At 52.3% G+C, this 21,809-nt stretch overlaps 7 protein-coding genes across 7 annotated transcripts; 6 read left to right on the top strand and 1 right to left on the bottom strand.

Moving 5' to 3' along the window:
* Positions 1–972: 972 nt before the first annotated feature.
* Positions 973–5,050, top strand: Z520_12223 (uncharacterized protein; the record flags this gene model as incomplete). The annotated part of the gene is made up of 2 exons (XM_016782710.1): positions 973–1,867; positions 1,920–5,050. 2 exons carry the CDS (start codon positions 973–975, stop codon positions 5,048–5,050), a joined length of 4,026 nt encoding a protein of 1,341 aa, XP_016626192.1.
* Positions 5,051–6,082: 1,032 nt separating this feature from the next.
* Z520_12222 (uncharacterized protein) lies at positions 6,083–8,472 on the top strand (the record flags this gene model as incomplete). Its single annotated transcript, XM_016782709.1, has 2 exons — positions 6,083–6,625; positions 6,679–8,472. The coding sequence occupies 2 exons, from the start codon at positions 6,083–6,085 to the stop codon at positions 8,470–8,472; spliced, it is 2,337 nt and encodes a 778-aa protein (XP_016626191.1).
* Positions 8,473–9,466: 994 nt separating this feature from the next.
* On the top strand, positions 9,467–10,896 carry Z520_12221 (uncharacterized protein; the record flags this gene model as incomplete). The annotated part of the gene is made up of 3 exons (XM_016782708.1): positions 9,467–9,521; positions 9,597–10,384; positions 10,438–10,896. 3 exons carry the CDS (start codon positions 9,467–9,469, stop codon positions 10,894–10,896), a joined length of 1,302 nt encoding a protein of 433 aa, XP_016626190.1.
* A 1,092-nt stretch (positions 10,897–11,988) lies between these two features.
* On the top strand, positions 11,989–13,757 carry Z520_12220 (uncharacterized protein; the record flags this gene model as incomplete). The annotated part of the gene is made up of 4 exons (XM_016782707.1): positions 11,989–12,391; positions 12,447–12,930; positions 13,003–13,292; positions 13,345–13,757. The coding sequence occupies 4 exons, from the start codon at positions 11,989–11,991 to the stop codon at positions 13,755–13,757; spliced, it is 1,590 nt and encodes a 529-aa protein (XP_016626189.1).
* A 585-nt stretch (positions 13,758–14,342) lies between these two features.
* On the top strand, positions 14,343–15,192 carry Z520_12219 (uncharacterized protein; the record flags this gene model as incomplete). Its single annotated transcript, XM_016782706.1, has 2 exons — positions 14,343–14,521; positions 14,595–15,192. The coding sequence occupies 2 exons, from the start codon at positions 14,343–14,345 to the stop codon at positions 15,190–15,192; spliced, it is 777 nt and encodes a 258-aa protein (XP_016626188.1).
* Positions 15,193–15,595: 403 nt separating this feature from the next.
* On the bottom strand, positions 15,596–15,938 carry Z520_12218 (uncharacterized protein; the record flags this gene model as incomplete). Its single annotated transcript, XM_016782705.1, has 2 exons — positions 15,596–15,812; positions 15,904–15,938. 2 exons carry the CDS (start codon positions 15,936–15,938, stop codon positions 15,596–15,598), a joined length of 252 nt encoding a protein of 83 aa, XP_016626187.1.
* Positions 15,939–17,575: 1,637 nt separating this feature from the next.
* Positions 17,576–21,143, top strand: Z520_12217 (uncharacterized protein; the record flags this gene model as incomplete). The annotated part of the gene is made up of 3 exons (XM_016782704.1): positions 17,576–17,911; positions 17,975–20,724; positions 20,774–21,143. The coding sequence occupies 3 exons, from the start codon at positions 17,576–17,578 to the stop codon at positions 21,141–21,143; spliced, it is 3,456 nt and encodes a 1,151-aa protein (XP_016626186.1).
* Positions 21,144–21,809: the final 666 nt, after the last annotated feature.

The following is a 21,809-nucleotide window of genomic DNA, read 5'->3' as shown; positions in this document are numbered from 1 at the left end:
CACGATATGACGAACGCACGATATGACGAACGCACGATATGACGAATCATCTAAACGCACCATTTGAGAGTAATATCTAGAAAATAGGCAAAGAGCTGGGAGAAGGATACTGACGGAGCCAACATGGGTTCGGCACTGTACATATTTGATAATGGCCAGCTAAAATGTGCCTTTCAAGCCTTCTTGGCCGTGTGACTCCACGGAGGAACATGATAGATTCTACAGGGTCCTGGGGACCGTCTGACTATATACTAGCTGGTAATTTACACTGGCATACTAGCGCGTATCGGAGGCCTTCGGTCGAAGGCCTCTTACGGCCTAGTCCGTAATCGGCCTAACGGTCTTTACAAGACCTTGGCAGCGTTTCCAGTCACAGCGGTGAGGAACGAAGGGCCAAGTTGAATCCCTTTCCACTAACAAACCTTCCTCCCATCCTCTGAGACGAGAATCACCCTACATTTTTCCCTATCAATACTCCTATTCTCATCCACCCGCTCTGCGTTTTCACCGTGCTTTCTACGCTCTCCCCCCGAGGGTCCTCCAACTGTCGCCTTCAGACCCTGTTGTCTCATTCTACCGGAGGGATACTTTCTGCCGTCTATCCGCGTCGCTCTTAGCGGCTTTTTGGCATGCCCAGATCCATCCCACCTGTCGCCCAGTCCAATTCATCCAACCGTCCTTTGTCTGCCCACGGAATCGATCGAGTTACCAGCTTACCACACGTCTCCAATCCTGCAACCACCTAACTGCTCGTGCCTATATCCTCTGTCCAGTTTAGAACAACGTCTTCATCACCAATCACTTGCCCGCGAGTCGCCTCCCGTGAACAAAGTGGCTCTACGGCCATTTTGTGTACGCTGCTGGACGCGGCCCAGAACCAGCGCCTTGTGGCACTCCCAAACCACCTGCCGCCATCCCGTCCCTACCGCGCCTCATGAGGAGGAACACTCTATAGAGGATTTCGCATCGTCGATGTCTCGCCCGGACGAGACACTGGCAGCCGCTGCGGCAATTCTGCGTGGACTGGCCAAGGGTTCGACCTCGACCACCTACACCAATGGCTTGAAGCTTCCACCCTACAAGCTTCCCGGCGAGGACACACCGGGAAAAGAAGACTTCGAGGCTGAGATAGCCGCTCTTGCAAGACGGATACACTACCTAGAATCTCGGGCGGATGTTGTCGGCCGCTCGCTGCCAGATACTCCAGGTGAATTCCACAGTCCTGCCTCGCCTTTATCCCGCCCAGTCGAACCTCGGGGTTCTCTGGGCGAACCCGGCGCTGATTTCCCTGCAGACTCTGCAGAGAGAACGCCTGCAAGCTCCAATCATTCAAAGCGTGTCACCAATCTTCTCGCTGCCAGGGACTCCTTCCGACCCTCGGAGCCGGACCGCGCAGTCAGCGAAGATGATATCAGCATATTGCGAGAACACGTTGAAAGGCAGGCTGAGCAAATAAAGAGTCAGCGAGACACAATTGCGGAAATCAGTCGCGGTCTGCGAAACTCTGAAGAGCAGGCCAAACAAGCTTTCATGCGGGTGGAAAATGAAGACGTTTCGATCTTGGAGAGAGAGCTGCGGAAACATCAGCAAGCCAACGAGGCATTCCAAAAAGCACTGCGTGAGATCGGCGGCATCATTACCCAAGTTGCCAATGGTGATTTGTCCAAACGAGTCCAGATCCAGGCAACGGAAATGGACGATGAAATCGCGGCCTTCAAAGTCACCATAAACACCATGATGGACCAGCTTGAGATTTTTGGCAGCGAAGTCACTCGTGTTGCCCGCGAGGTAGGCACAGAAGGCATTTTGGGGGGTCAGGCTCAAATCAGTGGAGTACAAGGCATATGGAAGGAGTTGACGGACAACGGTATAGCCTCTCAATCGCTCCAGTTAAAGAATTTGAACTAACGCCTGAGCAGTCAATATAATGGCAGCCAATCTGACCGACCAGGTCAGAGAGATTGCAACCGTGACCAAGGCCGTCGCACGTGGTGATCTCAGTCAAAAAGTACAAAGTCGCGCTAAGGGCGAAATTTTTGAACTACAGCATACAATCAACACCATGGTTGACCAACTTCGTACATTTGCCACCGAAGTCACCCGCGTAGCAACCGATGTCGGAACGGAGGGTGTCTTAGGTGGACAAGCCCAGATTGAAGGAGTACAGGGCACCTGGAATGAACTGACCAAGAGCGTGAATGCAATGGCGGACAACCTCACGACTCAGGTTCGAGACATCGCAATGGTCACCACAGCAGTGGCAAAAGGCGATTTGACACGAAAAGTCACAGCGAGCTGCAAAGGGGAGATTCTTCGACTCAAAATTACGATTAACAACATGGTTGATCAACTGCAGCAGTTTGCTCAGGAGGTCACAAACTTGGCCAAGGAGGTCGGAACCAATGGTGTGTTGGGAGGTCAGGCGACGGTGCACGACGTCGAAGGCACTTGGAAAGATCTTACTGAAAATGTCAACGGTATGGCAATGAATTTGACAACCCAGGTGCGAGAGATCGCTGCTGTCACCACCGCTGTTGCCAATGGCGACCTGTCAAAGAAAGTTACCGCGGATGTCCAAGGCGAAATCCTCGACCTGAAGGTGACAATCAATTCGATGGTTGACAGATTAAACACTTTCGCTTTCGAAGTCAGCAAAGTGGCCAGAGAAGTCGGCACAGACGGAACACTTGGAGGTCAGGCCAAGGTCGACAACGTCCAGGGCAAGTGGCGAGATTTGACTGACAATGTGAATACGATGGCTTCGAACCTAACAGATCAGGTACGAGGTATCTCGGACGTCACGCAAGCCATTGCCGCCGGAAATCTGGACAAGAAGATCGAGGTACAGGCACAAGGTGAAATCCTGACACTGAAAGTCACTATCAACAACATGGTAGACCGCTTAGCCACCTTCGCCCATGAGGTGAGACGAGTTGCTCGCGATGTTGGTGTCAATGGAAAAATGGGTGGCCAGGCAAATGTTCACGACGTCAGTGGACGATGGAAAGAGATCACAGAGGACGTCAACACTATGGCCGAAAATCTGACCGCTCAGGTTCGTGCGTTCGGCGAAATCACGGATGCGGCGACAGAAGGAGATTTCTCCAAGTTGATCAGCGTCAATGCATCTGGTGAAATGGATGAATTGAAGAGGAAGATCAACCAAATGATTTCAAACCTCAGAGACAGCATTCAGAGGAACACGGCGGCTCGTGAAGCAGCCGAATTGGCCAACAGGACAAAATCCGAATTCTTGGCCAACATGTCCCACGAGATCAGGACCCCTATGAACGGCATCATTGGCATGACACAGTTGACGCTGGACACTGATGATTTGAAGCCGCATTCGCGAGAGATGCTCAACACAGTACACAACCTCGCCAACAGCTTACTGACCATCATTGACGACATCCTAGATATTTCAAAGATTGAAGCCAACCGCATGGCCATTGAGGCTATTCCCTATACGATTCGTGGCACAGTCTTCAACGCTTTGAAGTCCTTGGCCGTCAAAGCGAACGAGAAGTCGCTATGTCTGGCATTCGATGTGGACAACTCAGTTCCGGACTATGTGGTTGGCGATCCATTCCGGCTGAGACAGATTATCCTCAACCTGGTTGGTAACGCGATCAAGTTTACCGATCAAGGCGAGGTTAAAGTAACGATCAAGAAATCCAAGGATTTGCTGTCAAACTGCGCGACTGACGAATTTCCGTTCGAGTTTGTGGTTTCCGACACGGGAATAGGTATACAGTCGGACAAACTCGACCTTATCTTCGACACTTTCCAGCAAGCGGACGGTTCAACGACGAGAAAATTCGGTGGTACCGGTCTAGGATTGTCCATATCCAAGCGGCTGGTCAACCTCATGGGTGGCCAAGTCTGGGTGACGTCCGATTTTGGTCACGGGAGCGAGTTTCACTTCTCGTGCATTGTCAAATTCGCGACGGACGACATCAGTGTCATCAGTTCCCAGCTCTATCCTTTCCGAAAGCATAAAGTGCTCGTGGTAGACAAGGGCGTTTCCAAATTCTTCGAACGCGTCCCTGCAATGATCGAGGAGCTTGGACTACGGGTCAAGGTTGTGAATGACGAGACAGAGGTGCCAGATCCTGTTGCCGTCACCGTTGAGCGGAATCGCAGAGCCACCGATGGAGGTTATGATGTTATCGTCATTGATGAACTTCAGACGGCGCAAAAACTGCGAGAACTCGACAAGTTCAAGTACATACCCATGGTTCTGCTGAATCCAACCGTGTCTATCAGCCTCAAGACTGTCCTTGACCTTGGCATAGCCTCGTACATGACGACGCCCTGTCAGTTGATTGATCTGGGTAACTGCATGATCCCTGCTTTGGAAGGCCGGTCTACACCCGTCATCAAGGATTACAAAAAGTCACTGAATGTTTTGCTGGCCGAGGACAACGAGGTCAATCAAAAAGTGGCCATTAAAATCCTGGAAAAATACAACCATGTCGTGACAGTCGTGGGCAACGGATTGGAAGCCGTCAACGCTATCAAGAAAAGCCGATTCGATATTGTCCTTATGGACGTGCAAATGCCGGTGATGGGTGGGTTTGAAGCCACGCGAGAGATTCGGCAATATGAAAAGGAGAAAGGTCTGCCCAGAACGCCCATCGTTGCGCTGACCGCCCACGCCATGCTCGGAGATCGCGAGAAATGCATCCAGGCACAAATGGACGAGTACCTGTCAAAACCGCTTAAACAGAATCTCCTTATGCAAACGATTTTGCGAGTGGCTTCCGACAGGGTGACAGATATTTTCAACAAGCAGGCTCGATCAAAATCTAATGGAGCTGGTAATAGCAATGGCGTTGGGGCGGATGGAACGGGGGCCTCGTCGCCAGCTAAAGACGAAGATACTCGAGCAGCATCAACTTTGAGACCCCCCTTCAGTGAGAGGTCAGTGACAGCATCAGGACCAGTGGTCCATGGCAGTGTTGAGAGCCCCTCTTTGGGCAAAGATGGCGAGCCCGATCCGATGTCGGCGGTTAATAGCAGCGTACGTTCGATGTCATGGTCGGGCTGAAGACAAGTCAGAGCTAATCGACGTGATCAGGTTCTTTTGAGGGCTCACAGTCAATGAGGATGTTGCTCTAATGGTTGCCGGACTACTGCACTTCTCCCAATGCATCAATTGATGAGATTATGTTTTGGGCATTCGTATTGTTGGCAGCGTGGAGTAATTCGGGTTTTGGCTCTTCTTGGATGTTTGCATTGCGATGTGACTTTCTATTTTTGATTTGCGGATCTCCCAAGGTTGATGCGGGACGAAGTGGGTGATGCAAAGGCCGTTCAGCCAGTGCAGTCTTCGTATGATGTTGGGTTCAGGACTTTCATGAGAGTTGATTGCTTGTAGGACAAGACAAACCAGGCATGGCCGGGACATGGGCACGGGACTCGGTCGGTGCAGAGAACCTGTTCACGGAGCCGAAGCGAGACCATAAATCGCTCATATATTTCTTCTTCGAACGTTCAAGGACCGAACTGATCTCGTTCATATGTACAAGGACTTGTACGTAGGGAACAGCGGTCACGGGTATGAGGTATTTTGCCATGTATTACCCCATGTCCCTGTTCGAATCAGTCGATGGTAGTGGAGGGGAGAGAGGGCCGTCGAGGCTATCGACAATCCCCAGCCTTTCCGGGCACAAGTTGATCCCCGGATTTCCGGATTCCCAGCGGGCATGGAGTTGGAGCAGCCAGAAAGAAGTGTACCTACCAGGTTGTGCGACAAAGTTGGTATCTTTCGAGGCGTTGTCTTGGTGGGGACTAGTTTGTACGAGAGGAGCTACGAATCAGCTGCTGCGTCTCGGGGACCTTAGTGATTAGTGACACATACGGTATTGCTATATGATCCGCTCATTCTTGCCCATCGCCCGCAGGCTGCGGATTAACTCATTGACCAAGCACGATACCCCTACTTTTGTCGAGTCCTGGCTTTGATTCCAACTCATTCCGAGCATCCTCCCATTCCCTCGTTGGTGCGCCGGCGGACCATTTCCCATATGCATTCACCATGAGCCATGTATGAACACAAGCACTGGCTCTGCACTCGAATATGTCACACTCCGTCGGCGAAAGCGCTGCGCCCAGTGCTCAGCCAGCCACAACCGAGCAGGGTCTAATCGATGTTCAAGCTGCTGCTCCAGAGAATGCGCCGACGTCCAATTCCACTGCCCCTCGCCTGAACCCGCGGAGTTGCGTCACATGTCGTCGCAGAAAAGTCCGTTGCAATAAAGAAAATCCATGCGCGAACTGTGTAAGAGCGGGGATCGAATGTGTGTTTCCCGGTCCTGGCAGAGCACCTAGAAAACCAAGGAAACCGCCTGATGCAGAGTTATTGGCGCGGCTGCGCAGATTAGAGGGCGTTGTCCACAGTCTCGGTGCGCAAGTGGATGAGAATGGAATTGTGTCGCCTGCTCTCACGGGCTCGACGGATATCCGGGCACGCTTCGGTGAAGTGCAATCAAGCGATTCACCAGTCTCTGATCGCTCGGACCCGAAAAGACAGTCTATTGACAAACATTTCGGGCGCCTAGTGATCAACGAAGATCGCAGTCGCTATGTGAACAGTGCGTTTTGGACGGGTATGAGCGATGAGGTGCTTGGCTACTTTGGCATCTGCAAGAGAGCTCTGGCTGACAATTTGCACAGATTGCCGAGATGCGGGACTTGCTCGACCCATCAAGCACCGAAGATGGAGATGAGGTTCAGTCTCCCGAAACCGACCGCCAATCCAATCACCAAGCCTTCCTCTTTGGTTACTCCTCAGTCATGCAAGATCTGAGAGAGTTGCATCCTAGTCCCAGTCAGATTTTCATTCTTTGGGAAGTCTTCAAAGAGAACGTCGACCCTGTGGTTCGAATACTCCATCGGCCTACGGCCAAAACGATTCTTATGAATGCTGCGAGTAGTATCGATCGAGTGTCGAAACCAGCAGAAGCCTTACTGTTTTCAATCTACTTCGGGGCGGTCGTCAGCTTGACCCCCGAGCAATGCCGGCAGCTGCTAGACGAGGACAAGCAGTCTCTCCTGAAGAAGTACCGATTTGCAACAGAACAAGCTTTGGCCCGCGCAGATTTTCTGAACAGCTCAAGTCTCATGTGCTTGCAAGCACTGTCGTTTTTCCTCATATTTGTCCGGCATTGTGATGACTCGAGATTGGTGTGGGCATTGGGAGGACTGGCTATCCATCTTGCACAGTCGCTGGGCATCCACCGCGATGGAACCCATTTCGGACTAAATCCATTTGATACAGAAATGCGACGCCGGTTATGGTGGCAAATTTCCCTGCTGGACAATCGGGCAGCCGAAGATCATGGTGTTGATCCTTCCTTTAATGACCAATTTTACGATACCAAGGTCCCTGCGAACTTGAACGACGACGACATCTATCCCGGCATGAAGGACTGGCCCAAAGAAAGAATCGGAGCGACCGAGATGACGTTCTGTTTGATTCGCTACGAGATCAGCGTCTTTTCGCGGCGCTTCAACTTCGCAGCCCCTGGATACGGTACACCGCAAATCCCCGAGTTGTGCTTGGAAGAAAAAGAGAAATTGATCGACGAGTGTCATCGGAAGCTCGAAGAGAAATACTTACGACATTGTGACATGAATATGCCTATATATTGGGTGGCTGCAACGGTCGCCCGTCTCATCCTGGCCAAGATGTGGTTGATGGTTCACCACCCGCGAGCGTACTCCAACAACAACAACGAAGGATCGCCGATGCCGGCAGAGATCCGTGATCGAGTGTTCATCACTTCAGTGGAAGTGATAGAGTTCTCTCATCTCCTAGAGAAGAACGAAAACACGGCGAAATGGGGTTGGTTATTCAGGACCTACATGCAATGGCAGTCAGTGGCCTTCGCATTGTCAGAGATATGCGTCAGACCACCTGGACCTGATGTAGACCGAGCTTGGCGAGCGGTTGAATCAGTCTACGGGGAACGAATGACGAATTCCAAGTATCAGAAAGGAATGCTATGGAAACCCTTACGGCACCTCATGGCCAAAGCAAAGGCCCGAAGAGCAGCGCAACAAGCCCAGTCAAACCAGATCCAGCCGGATTCCGAAATCATGTTTGCCGATATAGGTGACCCAACCCCCATGGAACGGTTTATGCAAGACTATTCAGCCAGCGCGAGCGCGAACGCGATAGAGACATTCGGTATGGCAGGCGAGGAGCCCTACAATGCAGGCATGGCCTTAGATCCGCGAGTGCGAGAATCCTTTCGGGCAGCAAGTGGCAGTGCAACGGCAGAGAGTGTCAACACCATCACGCAGGACAGTTCTAGTAGTGCGGGAGTGAACTGGACGCCGGAGCATATGCCGCTAGGTAGCAACGACATTTTGGACTTCGGATGGTCACCATCTGTGGGCGACTTTACGGTGCGGGGAGAACCTTTCCAGCGATTTTTCGTGACTATGCAAGAGAACTGGTTCTGATGGGCCATGAAAAAGTACGCATGTACCAACATTATACCCAGCATCTCGAATCTAGAGACGCTGCCTCTACTATCCCCCAATTCGCGCGACCTTATCTCCAAACGGATGGTACCTGTACGAGCAAGTGGAAAATACATCTGCAGGTAAGACGGATGTGCTGAACATTTGGTAGGGCGCTAGATCCCGGATGGGGCATGGTATGGCTTATTGACGAGATCTATTTCTGGGGCGAGGGGGTGAAGGGGATTCTGGATTCTAGGTAGATGCCAATGGTGTGGGTTGTGGCTTGTGAGGAAGTAAGCGCCAATTGACCAATTCCGCTCTAGCGATTGGTTCTCTGGGAGGCACCCAGCACTGGCCCGGGGGCTCAGGGCTCAGATTCCTATTCTACTGTGCTAAGCTTTTCGGAGCCCGTCAGGGCCATGGCTTAAGTGGGCTATGGCAGGCTTGGATCTGATCGAGTCGTTGGGGGTGGGTTTGAGCTCCCAGGCTCTGGCTGGGTGACGCCCCAGCTGCCCCTGTCCATCGCCCAATCGACTGGCTGTGCTGAGTCCTCGAAGCGACTCAGGCTCCATGTTGGCCCGCTGTCCCTGTTCACCGCGCCGACCTCCACCATGACATTATTCGAGGATCCAGGGGCTCCATCATTCCCCATGCAGCTCTTTTCAGCTCTAAACAACTTCTGAAACCCGCTGCTTCTCAAAACAGACGTCCGTCGCCTGGCCACTCGTGGTGTAGATTTCTTTACCCTTTTTTTTGGTGATAATTCCAAGGCGCCTGCTGACTTCGAGTCTGTCTTTCTCTCCCTCTCATCCTCTCACTTTTCCAGTCTCTCATCTGGTGTTCTTTCCTTCTTTGTGCCTGCACCGAGTCTGGAGCCATCTCGTTGTTTGCCTTCGCTACCTGTCTCGGTGTTGATCTGTCCTTCGTTGACCCGTTCCTGTCCCATTCCTCCAGAATATAAGTATAGTAATCTCTGAGCATAACCTCAAGCATGCCATCTGAATCTCAATCCAAGATCAGGGTGCTGATCAGCCTGTTCCTGGCCAGTGAGTTGCAATCCCTGTCCTCATCCTGGCACTGAAAGGAGAGCCGTCCTCGCTGACCATGGCACCCTCTCGCAGCCTTCTTCCTCTCAGCGCAGGCCGCTGTTCCCGCATCCACGTATGTTGGACAAGGCACCTCACCGGATCCCAATGATAATATCACTGTTTCCATCAACGTGCCCAACGACAACTCCAATTCTCTCTTCTTCCACTTCTCTGCACCTGCGGGCCAGACATGGGGGGCCTTTGGCTTCGGCTCACATATGGCGGGGGCTTTGATCTTTGTCACATATGCGTCGCAAAGTGGGAACAATGTCACTGTTAGTCCTCGTCTCGGCAAGGGCCATGTCATGCCCCAACATACATCGGATGTCCAGGTGGACGTGCTGAGTGGCAGTGGTATCATCGACGGGTCTTTCGTTGTCAATGCAAAATGCTCCAATTGCCGAAGCTGGGATGGGGGCAGCATCAATGTTGACAGCACAAACCAGCCCATGATCTGGGCCGCTGGTCCGACAGGTTCTCTCTCTTCCAACGACGTCAATGCTCAAATCAAACAGCACGAGGGGTACAATTTCTTCAACTTAAACCTCAAAGCCGCAACCGGGACTGGCGGCGTCCCGGTTGTGAGCGCGTCCTCGGACACAGTCGTTGGTGGTGGTCCTGAGGGTGATTTTCACCATGGCGCTACTGGTTTCCACGCATTCCTCATGGTCGCCGCTTTTTTGATCGTCTTTCCTGGAGGATATTTGTTCCTTCGCGTATTTGAGAAGGTGTGGCTGCACTGGGCCATCCAGTCCTTGGCCCTGCTCATGACCATCCTCGGTATGGGTGTTGGAATCGCCATCAGCAAAAGGAACAAGATTGTGAGCAGCAAACCCCCTTTTCCCTGTCTCCTGGTTGGGGCTAACATTTCTAGTCTCCTAATTTGACTGCCGGTCATCAAATCCTCGGCTTCGTTGTTGTCGGTCTCGCCCTTGTCACCTGGATCGTCGGACTTGTTGGGCATCGCATCTACAAGAGGACGAAGCAGCCCGCCAAAATCATGAAAGGACATCGTGTGCTGGGTCCTGCCACGATAACCTTAGGTCTGGCCAACTGTATCGTGGGTTTTCGGTTCGCCGATAACACCCGCGCAACCATTGTCTTTGCTATTGCGATGTTGTTGATGCTCATCTTCGTCGGGACTGTGACGTTCTTCAAGCGTCGCCAGCAACAGCGGAAGGCGCCTATGAACACACCAGCTGCGGCTAACTTCCGCGAGGGCCAAGCCGAGCCGCCTAACTATACAGGCGAGGCGCCGCTGCCTTTGTACGGTCAAGGCGGGATCCCCCTGCAGAGCTATGCGAACAACCAGGCTCCTCCTGTGTATCGCTAAGGACATGAGCCCGCAGATGGGTCTGATTCGGAGTTCGTGCAACTTCGGCTCGAAGAAGAGCCTAGAGCAATGGTCGACGAGGACAGTGAAGAAAGAATCGTTGTTTATTTAAGCTGGGAAGATTGGGTACAATCTGCAGGTGTCCGGTTCGGGATCGGTTGGCGGCATGTATGCTCGCTATAATATTTTGTGTCACGGGATGTTTGGACAATATTGTCTTTTCGGATGAGTTCGAGAGCCCGGTAAAAGGGCAGAGCTTTATGAAAATGAGGCGGGATAAAGGTAGTCCAATATGAGTGAGTATACTGGCCGATCTTAGGCCCATACATTACGGTCGGCCACATCAGAAATTTTTGTCGTGGATGCCTTCTCTAGAGTATTAAGCGTCAAAAACTCACCCATTCAAGCCACACATCTGGATGATCTGGTAGAAACGGGTTCCTCGGCTCCGGCCTGTGGGATTGCGGGAGGGCACCTGGCTCTCTCCCATTCAAGTTCCTGGCGATCGCGGACAGGTATGTCCTCTGTCTTGTGGAGCAGCTCCATTCTGTGCACCCTCATGGGAATCTCGAGTCGACGGTGCTGGCACCAGTGAATATGCTCCTCAGCGAACTCCGGATGTGGGATTGACCAGACCTTGGCCGCCACACTTTTCGGCAGTTGTTGATCGTCCTTCATGGTCTGGGGTTCCTCTGAGATGCTACAAGACTTGAGTAGCTATACCAAGGAGCTAGCCCGGTCGTTCCCCGTGAGTCTGGTGTTGAAAAGGACATCTGCAAGTTGATGATTTGTTGATCGGGCCTCCTCCGCAATATTTCCCCATGTTACTCCATATTCTGCATCCACCAATATGCCTCCTACTCCAAAAGGTGGCAGTAGGTCCGGCAACGTTTCCTATGGATGGATACCACACGGTCCCTCATGCTGTATATCCATGACAGCTCTCGCTCCCAACAACGGGCTTTTGCTGCTCCTTTTCTGTTTTTTTCAAGAGGCTTCGACCGACGTCCAGACCAGCATCCAACTTTGTTGGCCGATACCTCTACCATCGAACCATAGTAGTCACAGGACCTGATACGGCGTGTTTCCAAGATGGTTGGCGGTGCTCCTATTTCTGCCAACCCGCTCAAGCTCGATGTGCAAAGCCACGCCAAATGTCTCGCCATATGTGTCGTGGCAACTATGGCCACGTTCCAGTATGGTCTTGACTACGCACTCGTGGGCGGATTCCTCTCAATGCCCGGCTTCCTCAAAGTCTTTGGTTATTATTCGGAAGACTTGGGCAAATGGAACATTGACCCGACGGTCCAGCAGTTGATATCTTCCTTGATGACGATAGGCACTTTTGTCTCGTCGCTGCTGGTCGGACCCTTCAGCGCCAAATTTGGGAGAAGGCAGGGCCTCTGGGCGGCCACGCTCCTCAACTTCGTGGCTACCAGCATTCAGATGGGGACAAAGAGCAAGGCGGCTCTTTATGTTGCCCGTCTTATCTTGGGTGGGCTCTTCGAGAACCATTTCTTTCCGTGTGTCTTTCGCTGACCCTCTCCGAGGTATCTCCGTTGGCTGGTTTCTGACATTCGCCCAACTCTACGTCCATGAGGCCGCACCCGCACATCTACGTGGCATCGCATTTGGCTTGTACCAAGTCATGCTTTCCATTGGGTCCATTGTTGGTGCAGCTGTTGACTTTGGGACGCACACCAAGACCGGGCGGGATGCATATCAGATCCCCTTGGCGATCTTCTTTGTGGCTCCAACTCTACAAGCCATTCTGCTCTTCCTCTTCGCGCCCGAGTCTCCCAGGTGGCTGATGGTCCAGCGCAAAGAGGCAGCCGCAGAGGCGTCGTTGCGGAAACTTCGAAACTCGAACATCGATGAACTAGAGCTCCAGGCGGAGTTGAACGAGATCCGGCAGTCAACAAGGGAACAACTGGAACAGAACAAGAAAGCGCTGTTCTTGGAGATGTGGCGAGGCACAAATCTGCGCAGGACTCTTCTCTCGATCGCCGTCGTATGCTTCCATTCGGCCAACGGGTAAGTGCCCCGTCCCTTGATGGATAATCCCCACGTCTCCTGATACTCCTCACATGGCTAAAACGTCGACAGATCAAGCTGGGTTAATATATACACCACGTTCTATTTACAAATGGCAGGTGTCAAGGACCCATTCGCCTACTCTATACTGGTCACCTGCACGGGCTTGATCGGTGTGCTGGTCAGTTTCTTCTTCGTGCGACTGATTGACCGACGCTTGGTGTTGTTAATTGGAATTTCGGCTTGTGCCATTTGCCAGTTAATCCCGGCGATTGTGTGGAGCGCGAGTCCGGGTAGTGAGTCGACAGGAAAAGTGGTTGTTGCTTTTATCGCCCTCTTCACGTTCTTCTATGTTGCCTACGGTTTGTCCCTCCAAATTGAAACTGGCCCAGAGTAAAGCTGACAACGATCTAGCTCCCTACGCGTGGCTTCTCGGTGGCGAGTACGTCAACAACCAACTCCGCGCCTTCACGTTTGGCCTGGCGACCGCCATGAATTTTCTGGGTAACTGGGCTGGGACTTTCAGCGCTCCTTACTTTATCAACCCTGCCAAATTTGACTGGGGGCCCAAATATGGATACATTTGGTTCGGAACGAACATGATCTGCGTCATCTTCACCTATTTCTTCTTGCCTGAGACTCGAGACCGTACGCTGGAGGAGATACACGAGATGTTCGAGGCCAGGTTGCCGGCGAGGAAATTCAAGGGGTATATCTGTGCTGGAGTGGAAAGCTACGCGGCCGAAGCCATGGGCAAGGATTTGACCGAGACGAAGAACATTGGGCAGATAACACACGTCGAGGAGTTGCGAGACGTTCAGAAGTGACCGGCTTGAGCAAGGTTGCCCATGTTGCTCATGTAAAGAACCGAACCGCATTGGACTGAAGCTTTGCGAAAGAGAGGATGAAAAGGATTCTTCCATCGATATCCGTGCCGCAGTCTGGCACAGAATATATGCTTTCTCTATGAGAGACTATATTTAGTCCTCGACGCCAACGAGGCTGCTGCCACATCGGAGCAGGCCAGTATGAACAATAACGACGAATATGTCGCTATATCCAAGAATGGGAAGAATAATTCATGAAGATGGACTCATGGATAATGAAACTACTTCTGCTGTGCTGCTAGGGTACCCTCCGAGGCCTATTCGACTTGGACTGAAGTCGGCTCGGTGCGTGGAGTCGCCGTCCCCCCGCACCAGTCGCCCGCTGCGGAAAAACACAAGCTTCCGCCAATCATTTCTTTTGCCCTTGAAATCTGACCGCAATTCTCACATTGTCCTCCGTCGCTATTGATTTCACCGAGCCATGTTACCATGTATCATATTTGCGCACTATTGACAGCAGACAACACGGCCGTCTTGTCCATTTCCATTGTTCCGCTGGCCTATCATTAATGACTCTCCAGCATAATGCCCCTAGACACAATCTCAACTTACTCACAAACCCTGCTCAGACAAGATGGCCGACGATGGAATGAGCTGCGGCGCATCACCGCCTCAATCTCAACTCAGCCTTCTAGTGATGGGTCTAGTATGCTCACTATGGGTAACACGGTGGTCCTCTGCACCGTGACTGGGCCAAGAGAAGGGTGCGATTGAATTATCCCGCAAGGAATATTCTCCACCGAAAAGACACAAGGGCTAACATCTACCTGATCACAGCCGCGGCCAACGCGACAATAATAACGCCCTCGTTGAGACCGACCTGAACGTCGCACCCTTTGCATCAATGGACCGGCGCCGGCGAACCCGTACCGACAAGCAAATCCAAGAACTACAATCCACGATATCCTCGTCATTTCAGTCCCACTTGTTCACGCACTTGTATCCACGCTCTCTAATCACCATCTCCTTGCACGTCTTGAGCCTTGATGGAGGTCTGCTCGTCGCGTGCTTGAATGCCGCTAGCCTAGCGTTGGTCGACGCCGGCGTGCCCATGCCGAGCATCCTTGCCGCCGTGAGCTGCGGGGTTATTGTTCCCACCGACGATTCCAAGGCCAAAGCAGAGCCCGTGTTGGATTTGAACAATGCAGAAGAGCAAGAACTGGCATTTCTTACAGTGGCTACAGTCTCCGGTGGCGAGACGCAGGAGGATAAGGTGTCGGTGCTGATGATGGAGTCACGGGTCGAGATCGCCGCCGGCAGCGGCAAGGTGGAGGCCATGCTGGCAACGGGTGTCGATGGCTGTAAAGAGGTGAGGAGGAAGATGGAGGATATGGTCAGGAAGCATGGCGCCAAGGTCATGATGAGTCGGAGGTGATTTTGCCATGACGAAATGACGTCGGCAGCGACTGATGACACGGACCTTGAATCCTCGTCCTCCCTTAGAATGCACGCCAAAAGGCCGTACTCGACTTGACCGACAACTGAACATTCCACACAATCTGAATGGAGGTCCACGAGGTCTGAGGCTTCGAAGATTTGGACGCCCAACAGCAGGTGCTTTCCTTCACAGGATCCACTGTTGCCGTTTGCGGTCGTATGAGCACAATGGACATGAAGGGCATATGGACTTGCTCAACGAGACCAGTTTGGACTGAGTGTCCCCAGCCCCAGAGTACAAGATTGGAGGAGGAGCATACAGAAGGCAAACACGAAAAAGGCCTTCCAGTCCCTCCATTTGAAATACTGCCTTGGACCTTGCGTCGACATGATCCTGTCGTCTACTCCGCTATTCCCACGACCCTCTGGACAACGTCAACCAAAGCATCATGCCCCTTGTCAAGAAGCTGCTTCAATTCTTCCGGCAGTCCTCCCTGCTCTATCGCGCGATTCTGTATGACTTGGATCAATCCTGTCATTTTCTGTTGCAAAGCACGCAGCTCCGTATTGTTGCGAAGCCATGGCGGTGTCTGTGGTCGAATCGGGCCAAAGTCCTGGCTAGTCCATAAGGATGTCAGTCATTGTGGAGAGAGTAGGCCTGGACGACGCGGGTACATGTCCATGGAAGATTCCGGGGGTAACCACTTACCTTTGAAGCATTGGTCTGGTCCTCCTCATCTGCATGTTGTGGTCAGTGTCCTTGATTTAGGCGACAACACCCTTCAGCGTCTTGACCAATGGGGTGTCTCTGATCTGAACTTCTGACAAGCTGTCGAAATAGCGTCGCGGGATGATTTTGTGCCCTTCTTCCCATGCACAGTTCTCCTCGTCGGAGCGGATTTGCGCGTACTATGCCCCTTGTGTCTTGGAAGCCATATCGGGCGAGGACACTGAGGCGTTCCTTGAGCACTGGTGACCGTTGGTGTTCGTGTCTTCGTGTCCTGTGCTTGTCCTCGTCGGGAAGCAAGAGGCACAGATAACGAAATGCCCAAGTTTATATATAGTGGCGAGAGTACAGCAGCTGTGAAGAATAGCTAACCACGCCAACACTGGCAGATTCCCACGCACCCAAACCTACATCTACGGTAACAACAGGGTGAGCGCCCTTGTCCGGAGACATAACTCGTCATTTCGGGTCCTCAGCCTTCAAGTTGTCTATCCTTATATGGCCGGTACTGATATTGTGACAAAACACCTATTTGATCTGCTCACCGTTGGGATCCTATTACTTACTAGCATGACTAGTCGTGAATAATTTGGATCCCTGTGCAATACGAAGTGATACTGCGCTAGGGAATGGATTTATGGTAGGCAATCTACAAAGGGACGCACAAGGTACCTCGTACGCGGTATCGCACGAGTAATAATTTGTTCAGCCTCAACAGATCTCGAGTCTGGTGCTGGGAGACAGATGAGCGGTGCAGCCAATAAAAAATAGGTTGCAGTGCGTGGGCAGTGATGCCACTCACAATTGTGCGAAGATAGACAAGTGGCACAGGAGGGGGACAGGCATCTCATGCAGGTACGGATTCTCTGCCGCGCATCATGGCGAATTATTGTCTTTGAGGGCCAGGAGATATGTGAGATGCCGAATCGGCCCACAAAGTGGACGTCTGCTTTGATTGATCTTCCGCGTCTTTTCGCAGCAGTCAGAGCCACCGGCCTAGTAGCTGTGGCGGTGATAACTGATGAAGCGGCCCAATCATGCTACCTAGGAAGTTGGCGTCGTGGAGAGTGTGGGCCCCAACAGAAACCCCAAAAAGGCCCCCATCCCAGACTGGGCAGGCAGGCAGGCAGCAAATACGAGGAGTGGCCCGGTGGCCCAGTGGCCCAGTAGCCCAGTGGAGCGTGGGCAGCAGGGCAGCCCCCCGAACAAACCTGCTGGAAATTTTGTGAACATGGCACCATCACGGCTTCAATTCCCCATGCCCAAATTCGTATTATCTGCTGCCTATGCTTCTCTCCCTCGACTCTTTCTCTTGCGCATATCTTTCTGTTAAACCTTCATTCGCTGCCGAGTGACCTGTTGTTACCCTCGCTTGCACACCTCGAAACACCCCAAACCTGCTGTCTAGAATTCTCCAACTACCTAGGTACATTGGTATGTGGCTGCCTCCTTGACATTGCCTTCTCTTGACCGCCACTTGCGGTTCGACCTTTTTCTTTGGCCTTTGTCTTTGTTTCGTGCAGCTCACAATGTGGCATCTAGGCTTGGTGTGGCCCTCCCGAGTATGGAAAGACACCTATAGACATTGACATCTTCTCCCTCGTCCCACCGCCCTTGTCGCCGCACCCGAGCACATCTACGATTCTCCCTCAAAATGCGAGGCTCCCATCTCCTCCCCAAACAGCTTCGCTCCCTGGGCAAGACCGACAGCTGGTTAAACCGTACTGTCACTTCCAACCTCCTTGCTGTCTCCAACCTTGCCTGCCAACACCCAATCCACACCGTTGTCGCCATCGCGCTGTTCGCCAGCACCTCTTACGTCGGTTTGCTGCAAGAGAGCTTGTTTGACAGTGGTATCAAATCTTTGCAGCACAATGGAAAAGTAGACGTGGAAGCACTGTTACAAGGAAGCAGGACGTTGGAGTTATCTGAGAGAACAGCATGGAAATGGCAATTCCCTGACGATTCTAGCATCCCCCTTGCGCCTTTGGTATGCCAATCCAGACCAAGCCCGACATTGAGATGCTGGCAGTGCTGACATTGTGTACGGCAGGGTTCACACCATTATGCCTTGACGACCTTCGTGTTCCCAGACTCTTCCTCCTCTCAGCTGGCTCCGGAAGCCAATGCCGTTCCAGTCCCGGGAAATGTCACGGCCACCAGTATTCCTACCACGTCAAACTTGCTCTCACCTATATCGCACGACACTTCCCTGGCGTTTTATACCTCCTTCTCGGAACTTCCTGATTTCTTGCGGGCCGTTCAAAAGCTCCCTGCACAACATGATTTGCCAGACGACCAAAGCCGTCCGTCCTGGACTATGAAAGCTGTTCGCTTGAATGGAAATGGTCCACGTGGTGCCTACCGCACCTGGTTGAGTGAAGGGTGGACCTCCTTTGTCGATCTGCTGAAACACGCCGAAACATTGGACATTGTCATCATGTCGCTCGGTTATTTGTCCATGCACCTCACCTTTATTTCCCTTTTTCTCTCCATGAAACGACTGGGTTCAAATGCCTGGTTGGCTGTTTCGGTCTTGTTTTCCAGCCTTTTCGCGTTCCTGTTCGGGTTGGTGACTACAACTAAGCTTGGAGTGCCAATCAACATGGTTCTATTGTCGGAAGGTTTGCCCTTTCTGGTGGTGACAATTGGGTTCGAGAAATCCATCATTCTCACAAAGGCCGTTCTATCTGCGTCTTATGACAAGAACCGGCGAGGACTGGAAAACGGATCAACGAATGGCAGCGCCAGTGGCCCCGTGGCCGCCCCGGCCGCTCCGAATTCCATCCAGGATGCCATTCAGATCGCTGTCAGGGAAACAGGGTTCGAGATTGTTCGGGACTACGCCATTGAAATCGCAATCCTCATCTTGGGTGCGGCTTCTGGGATTCAGGGTGGGCTCAGACAATTCTGCTTCTTGGCTGCATGGATCTTGGTCTTTGACTGCCTTTTGCTTTTCACTTTCTATACGACAATCCTCTGCATCAAGCTGGAGATCAATCGTATCAAACGGCACGTTGCCCTTCGCAAAGCACTCGAGGAAGACGGAATAAATCAACGTGTCGCCGAAGACGTTGCGACAAACAATGACTGGCCTAGTGGGCAGGCAAACCAAGCAGGAGCTTTCAACATTTTCGGGCAGAAAATCAAGGCCAGCAGTGTGCCCAAGTTTAAGATCTGGATGGTGACGGGGTTCGTCATCATCAACGTGATCAACCTATGCACAATACCTTTCCGGACCGCCCGAAGCATTAAAGCTCCCGGGGCTGCTATCCCAAGCGTTCTGACACCAGCTCCTATCGACCCTTTCAAAGTGGCGGAAAATGGCTTGGACGCGATATATGTGTTCGCAAAGAGTCAGAAGCTCGATACCTACGTCACCATTCTCCCACCCATCAAATATGAGCTCGGGTATCCTTCAATTGATCACGCTGGATCAGGAGACGATCTTGGGTTCTTCGATTCCGAATATACGGATCAGTTCCTTAACGTGGTCGGCGGGAGAGTGATCGAGGGTGTCCTCAGCAGTCTCGAAGATCCCGTGCTTAGCAAATGGGTTTTGATTGCGCTCACTCTCAGTCTGATTCTGAACGGATATTTGTTCAACGCTGCCCGTTGGAGTCTCAAAGAACCGCAGTCTGCATCAAGTTCACCTGCTGCATCTAAACCGCCGCAACTGGAGCTTCCCTCGACACCCAAACCTCGAAAAGCCAGCCTTGATGTCTCGCGGGATTCGGGGAGGTCGCGAGCAGAGTGCGAGCAGATGCTCAAGGACAAGAGAGCTGCCTTCCTTACGGATGAAGAATTGATTGACTTGTCTCTGAGAGGCAAGATCCCAGGCTATGCCATCGAGAAGACGCTGGAAAATCCCGAGGTTATGACCAGAGGCGAAGCTTTCGTTCGGGCAGTTAAGGTCCGCCGGGCAGTTGTGTCCAGGACACCGGCGACAAAGAACTTTGCGTCTGCGCTAGAGGCTTCGAAGACACCATACCGTGACTACAACTACGAACTCGTCCACGGAGCATGTTGTGAAAATGTCATTGGGTACTTGCCTCTTCCCTTGGGGGTTGCCGGTCCATTGGTCATTGATGGTGAAAGCTACTTTCTGCCGATGGCCACCACTGAAGGTGTGCTCGTGGCAAGCACCAGTCGTGGGTGTAAAGCCATCAATGCTGGTGGCGGCGCCGTCACCGTCGTCACTGGCGACGGGATGACTCGAGGCCCATGTGTTGGCTTCCCTACTTTGGCTAGAGCTGGTGAAGCCAAAGTGTGGCTTGACTCGGAAGACGGCCAGCGAAGAATGCGTGAGGCATTTAATTCTACTAGTCGGTTTGCTCGATTACAGTCGATGAAGACGGCTTTGGCGGGAACATATCTCTACATCAGGTTCAAGACGACTACTGGTGATGCAATGGGCATGAATATGATTTCAAAGGGCGTTGAGAAGGCTCTTTCAGTAATGGCCACAGAGTGCGGGTTTGACGACATGGCGACGATATCCGTCTCTGGGAATTACTGCACCGACAAGAAACCCGCAGCGGTAAACTGGATCGACGGAAGAGGTAAATCTGTGGTCGCAGAGGCCATCATTCCGGGAGATGTGGTACGCAGTGTTCTTAAGAGCGACGTGGATGCGCTTGTGGAACTCAACGTGTCCAAGAATCTCATCGGCAGTGCAATGGCGGGCAGTATCGGCGGCTTCAATGCTCACGCCTCTAACATTGTGACCGCTATGTTCCTGGCCACAGGTCAGGACCCGGCCCAAAATGTTGAGAGTGCCAATTGCATCACTATTATGAAGAAGTAAGTCGACAGTGCTTGGAACCAAAGGATCAGTACTAACTTCGAGCAGCCACAACGGAAATCTCCAAATCAGTGTATCGATGCCTTCGATTGAAGTAGGCACGATCGGAGGAGGTACCATTCTTGAAGCACAGTCTTCCATGCTTGAGATGCTTGGAGTGCGAGGAGCTCATCCGACAAATCCGGGCGACAACGCCCGCAAATTGGCCAGGATAATTGCAGCTGGGGTTCTCGCTGGAGAGCTCAGTCTCTGCAGCGCCCTCGCGGCGGGCCATTTAGTCCGGGCACACATGGCACACAACCGCAGCACAGCACCCACACGGGCAACGACGCCGGTGTCCGCTGCAGTTGAGCCTTTTTTGCGAGCCCAAAATGGCCCAAGTATACCGTCGTCCCTCAAAATGACGAATGGAAGGTGAAACTAGTTGGTCTGGAAACCGGTGTAAAAATGAACAATACTGTATATATTGGCGGGCTCGCGAACGCGCGTTGTGAGGTTATGGTAACTGGCCTGCCATTGACTGGTGGCCAGATGTTAATAATGATCAACGACGGCGGCAGAGGTATAATGGCCGAATCCGGGCTGCAGCGACAGACTTGTACAACATATGGAGCATACAAAATAGAGCAAGCAAGAGCAATCATCACTGGGATTTCTGTGATAATCGAATTCGCAGGACACTCAAAGCGCAGTCCAACCATTCTTGACGATGGTCAACGAGTAAGTTCAGCGAACGGAGCACTTGTTAAGCTTTTCGATCAGGCCCTCTGTGGCGCCCCTCAATGCGTGGGCGGCAAGACGGCGCTCTTAGGCGGGTTGTTTGTGGTCCAAATGGCGCCTGTGGTTCCTGAAGAACATGCAGAAGATGGAGGGTGGAAACGGCGGCTGGCCACTTACAAGACACTAGGGTTTGAGTTTCTGGATGGTGGAGATTCTTCTAGCGCGCCAGGACGGTGGATATGCGAGGGATTGGATCCATACATAGTAGGAGGTACGGAGTAAGGGGTTGGGAGAATGGCAAGAAATCGATGGCCTGACGCGGGTATGTTCTGCATAAGAAGGAACGGAAGTTAAGAGACACATG

The sequence above is a fragment of the Fonsecaea multimorphosa genome, assembly GCF_000836435.1.
Source record: "Fonsecaea multimorphosa CBS 102226 unplaced genomic scaffold supercont1.50, whole genome shotgun sequence".
Classification (NCBI taxonomy): domain Eukaryota; kingdom Fungi; phylum Ascomycota; class Eurotiomycetes; order Chaetothyriales; family Herpotrichiellaceae; genus Fonsecaea; species Fonsecaea multimorphosa.
Note: the sequence above shows the minus strand (reverse complement) of the source record. Positions and strands in the feature narration are given on the sequence as shown.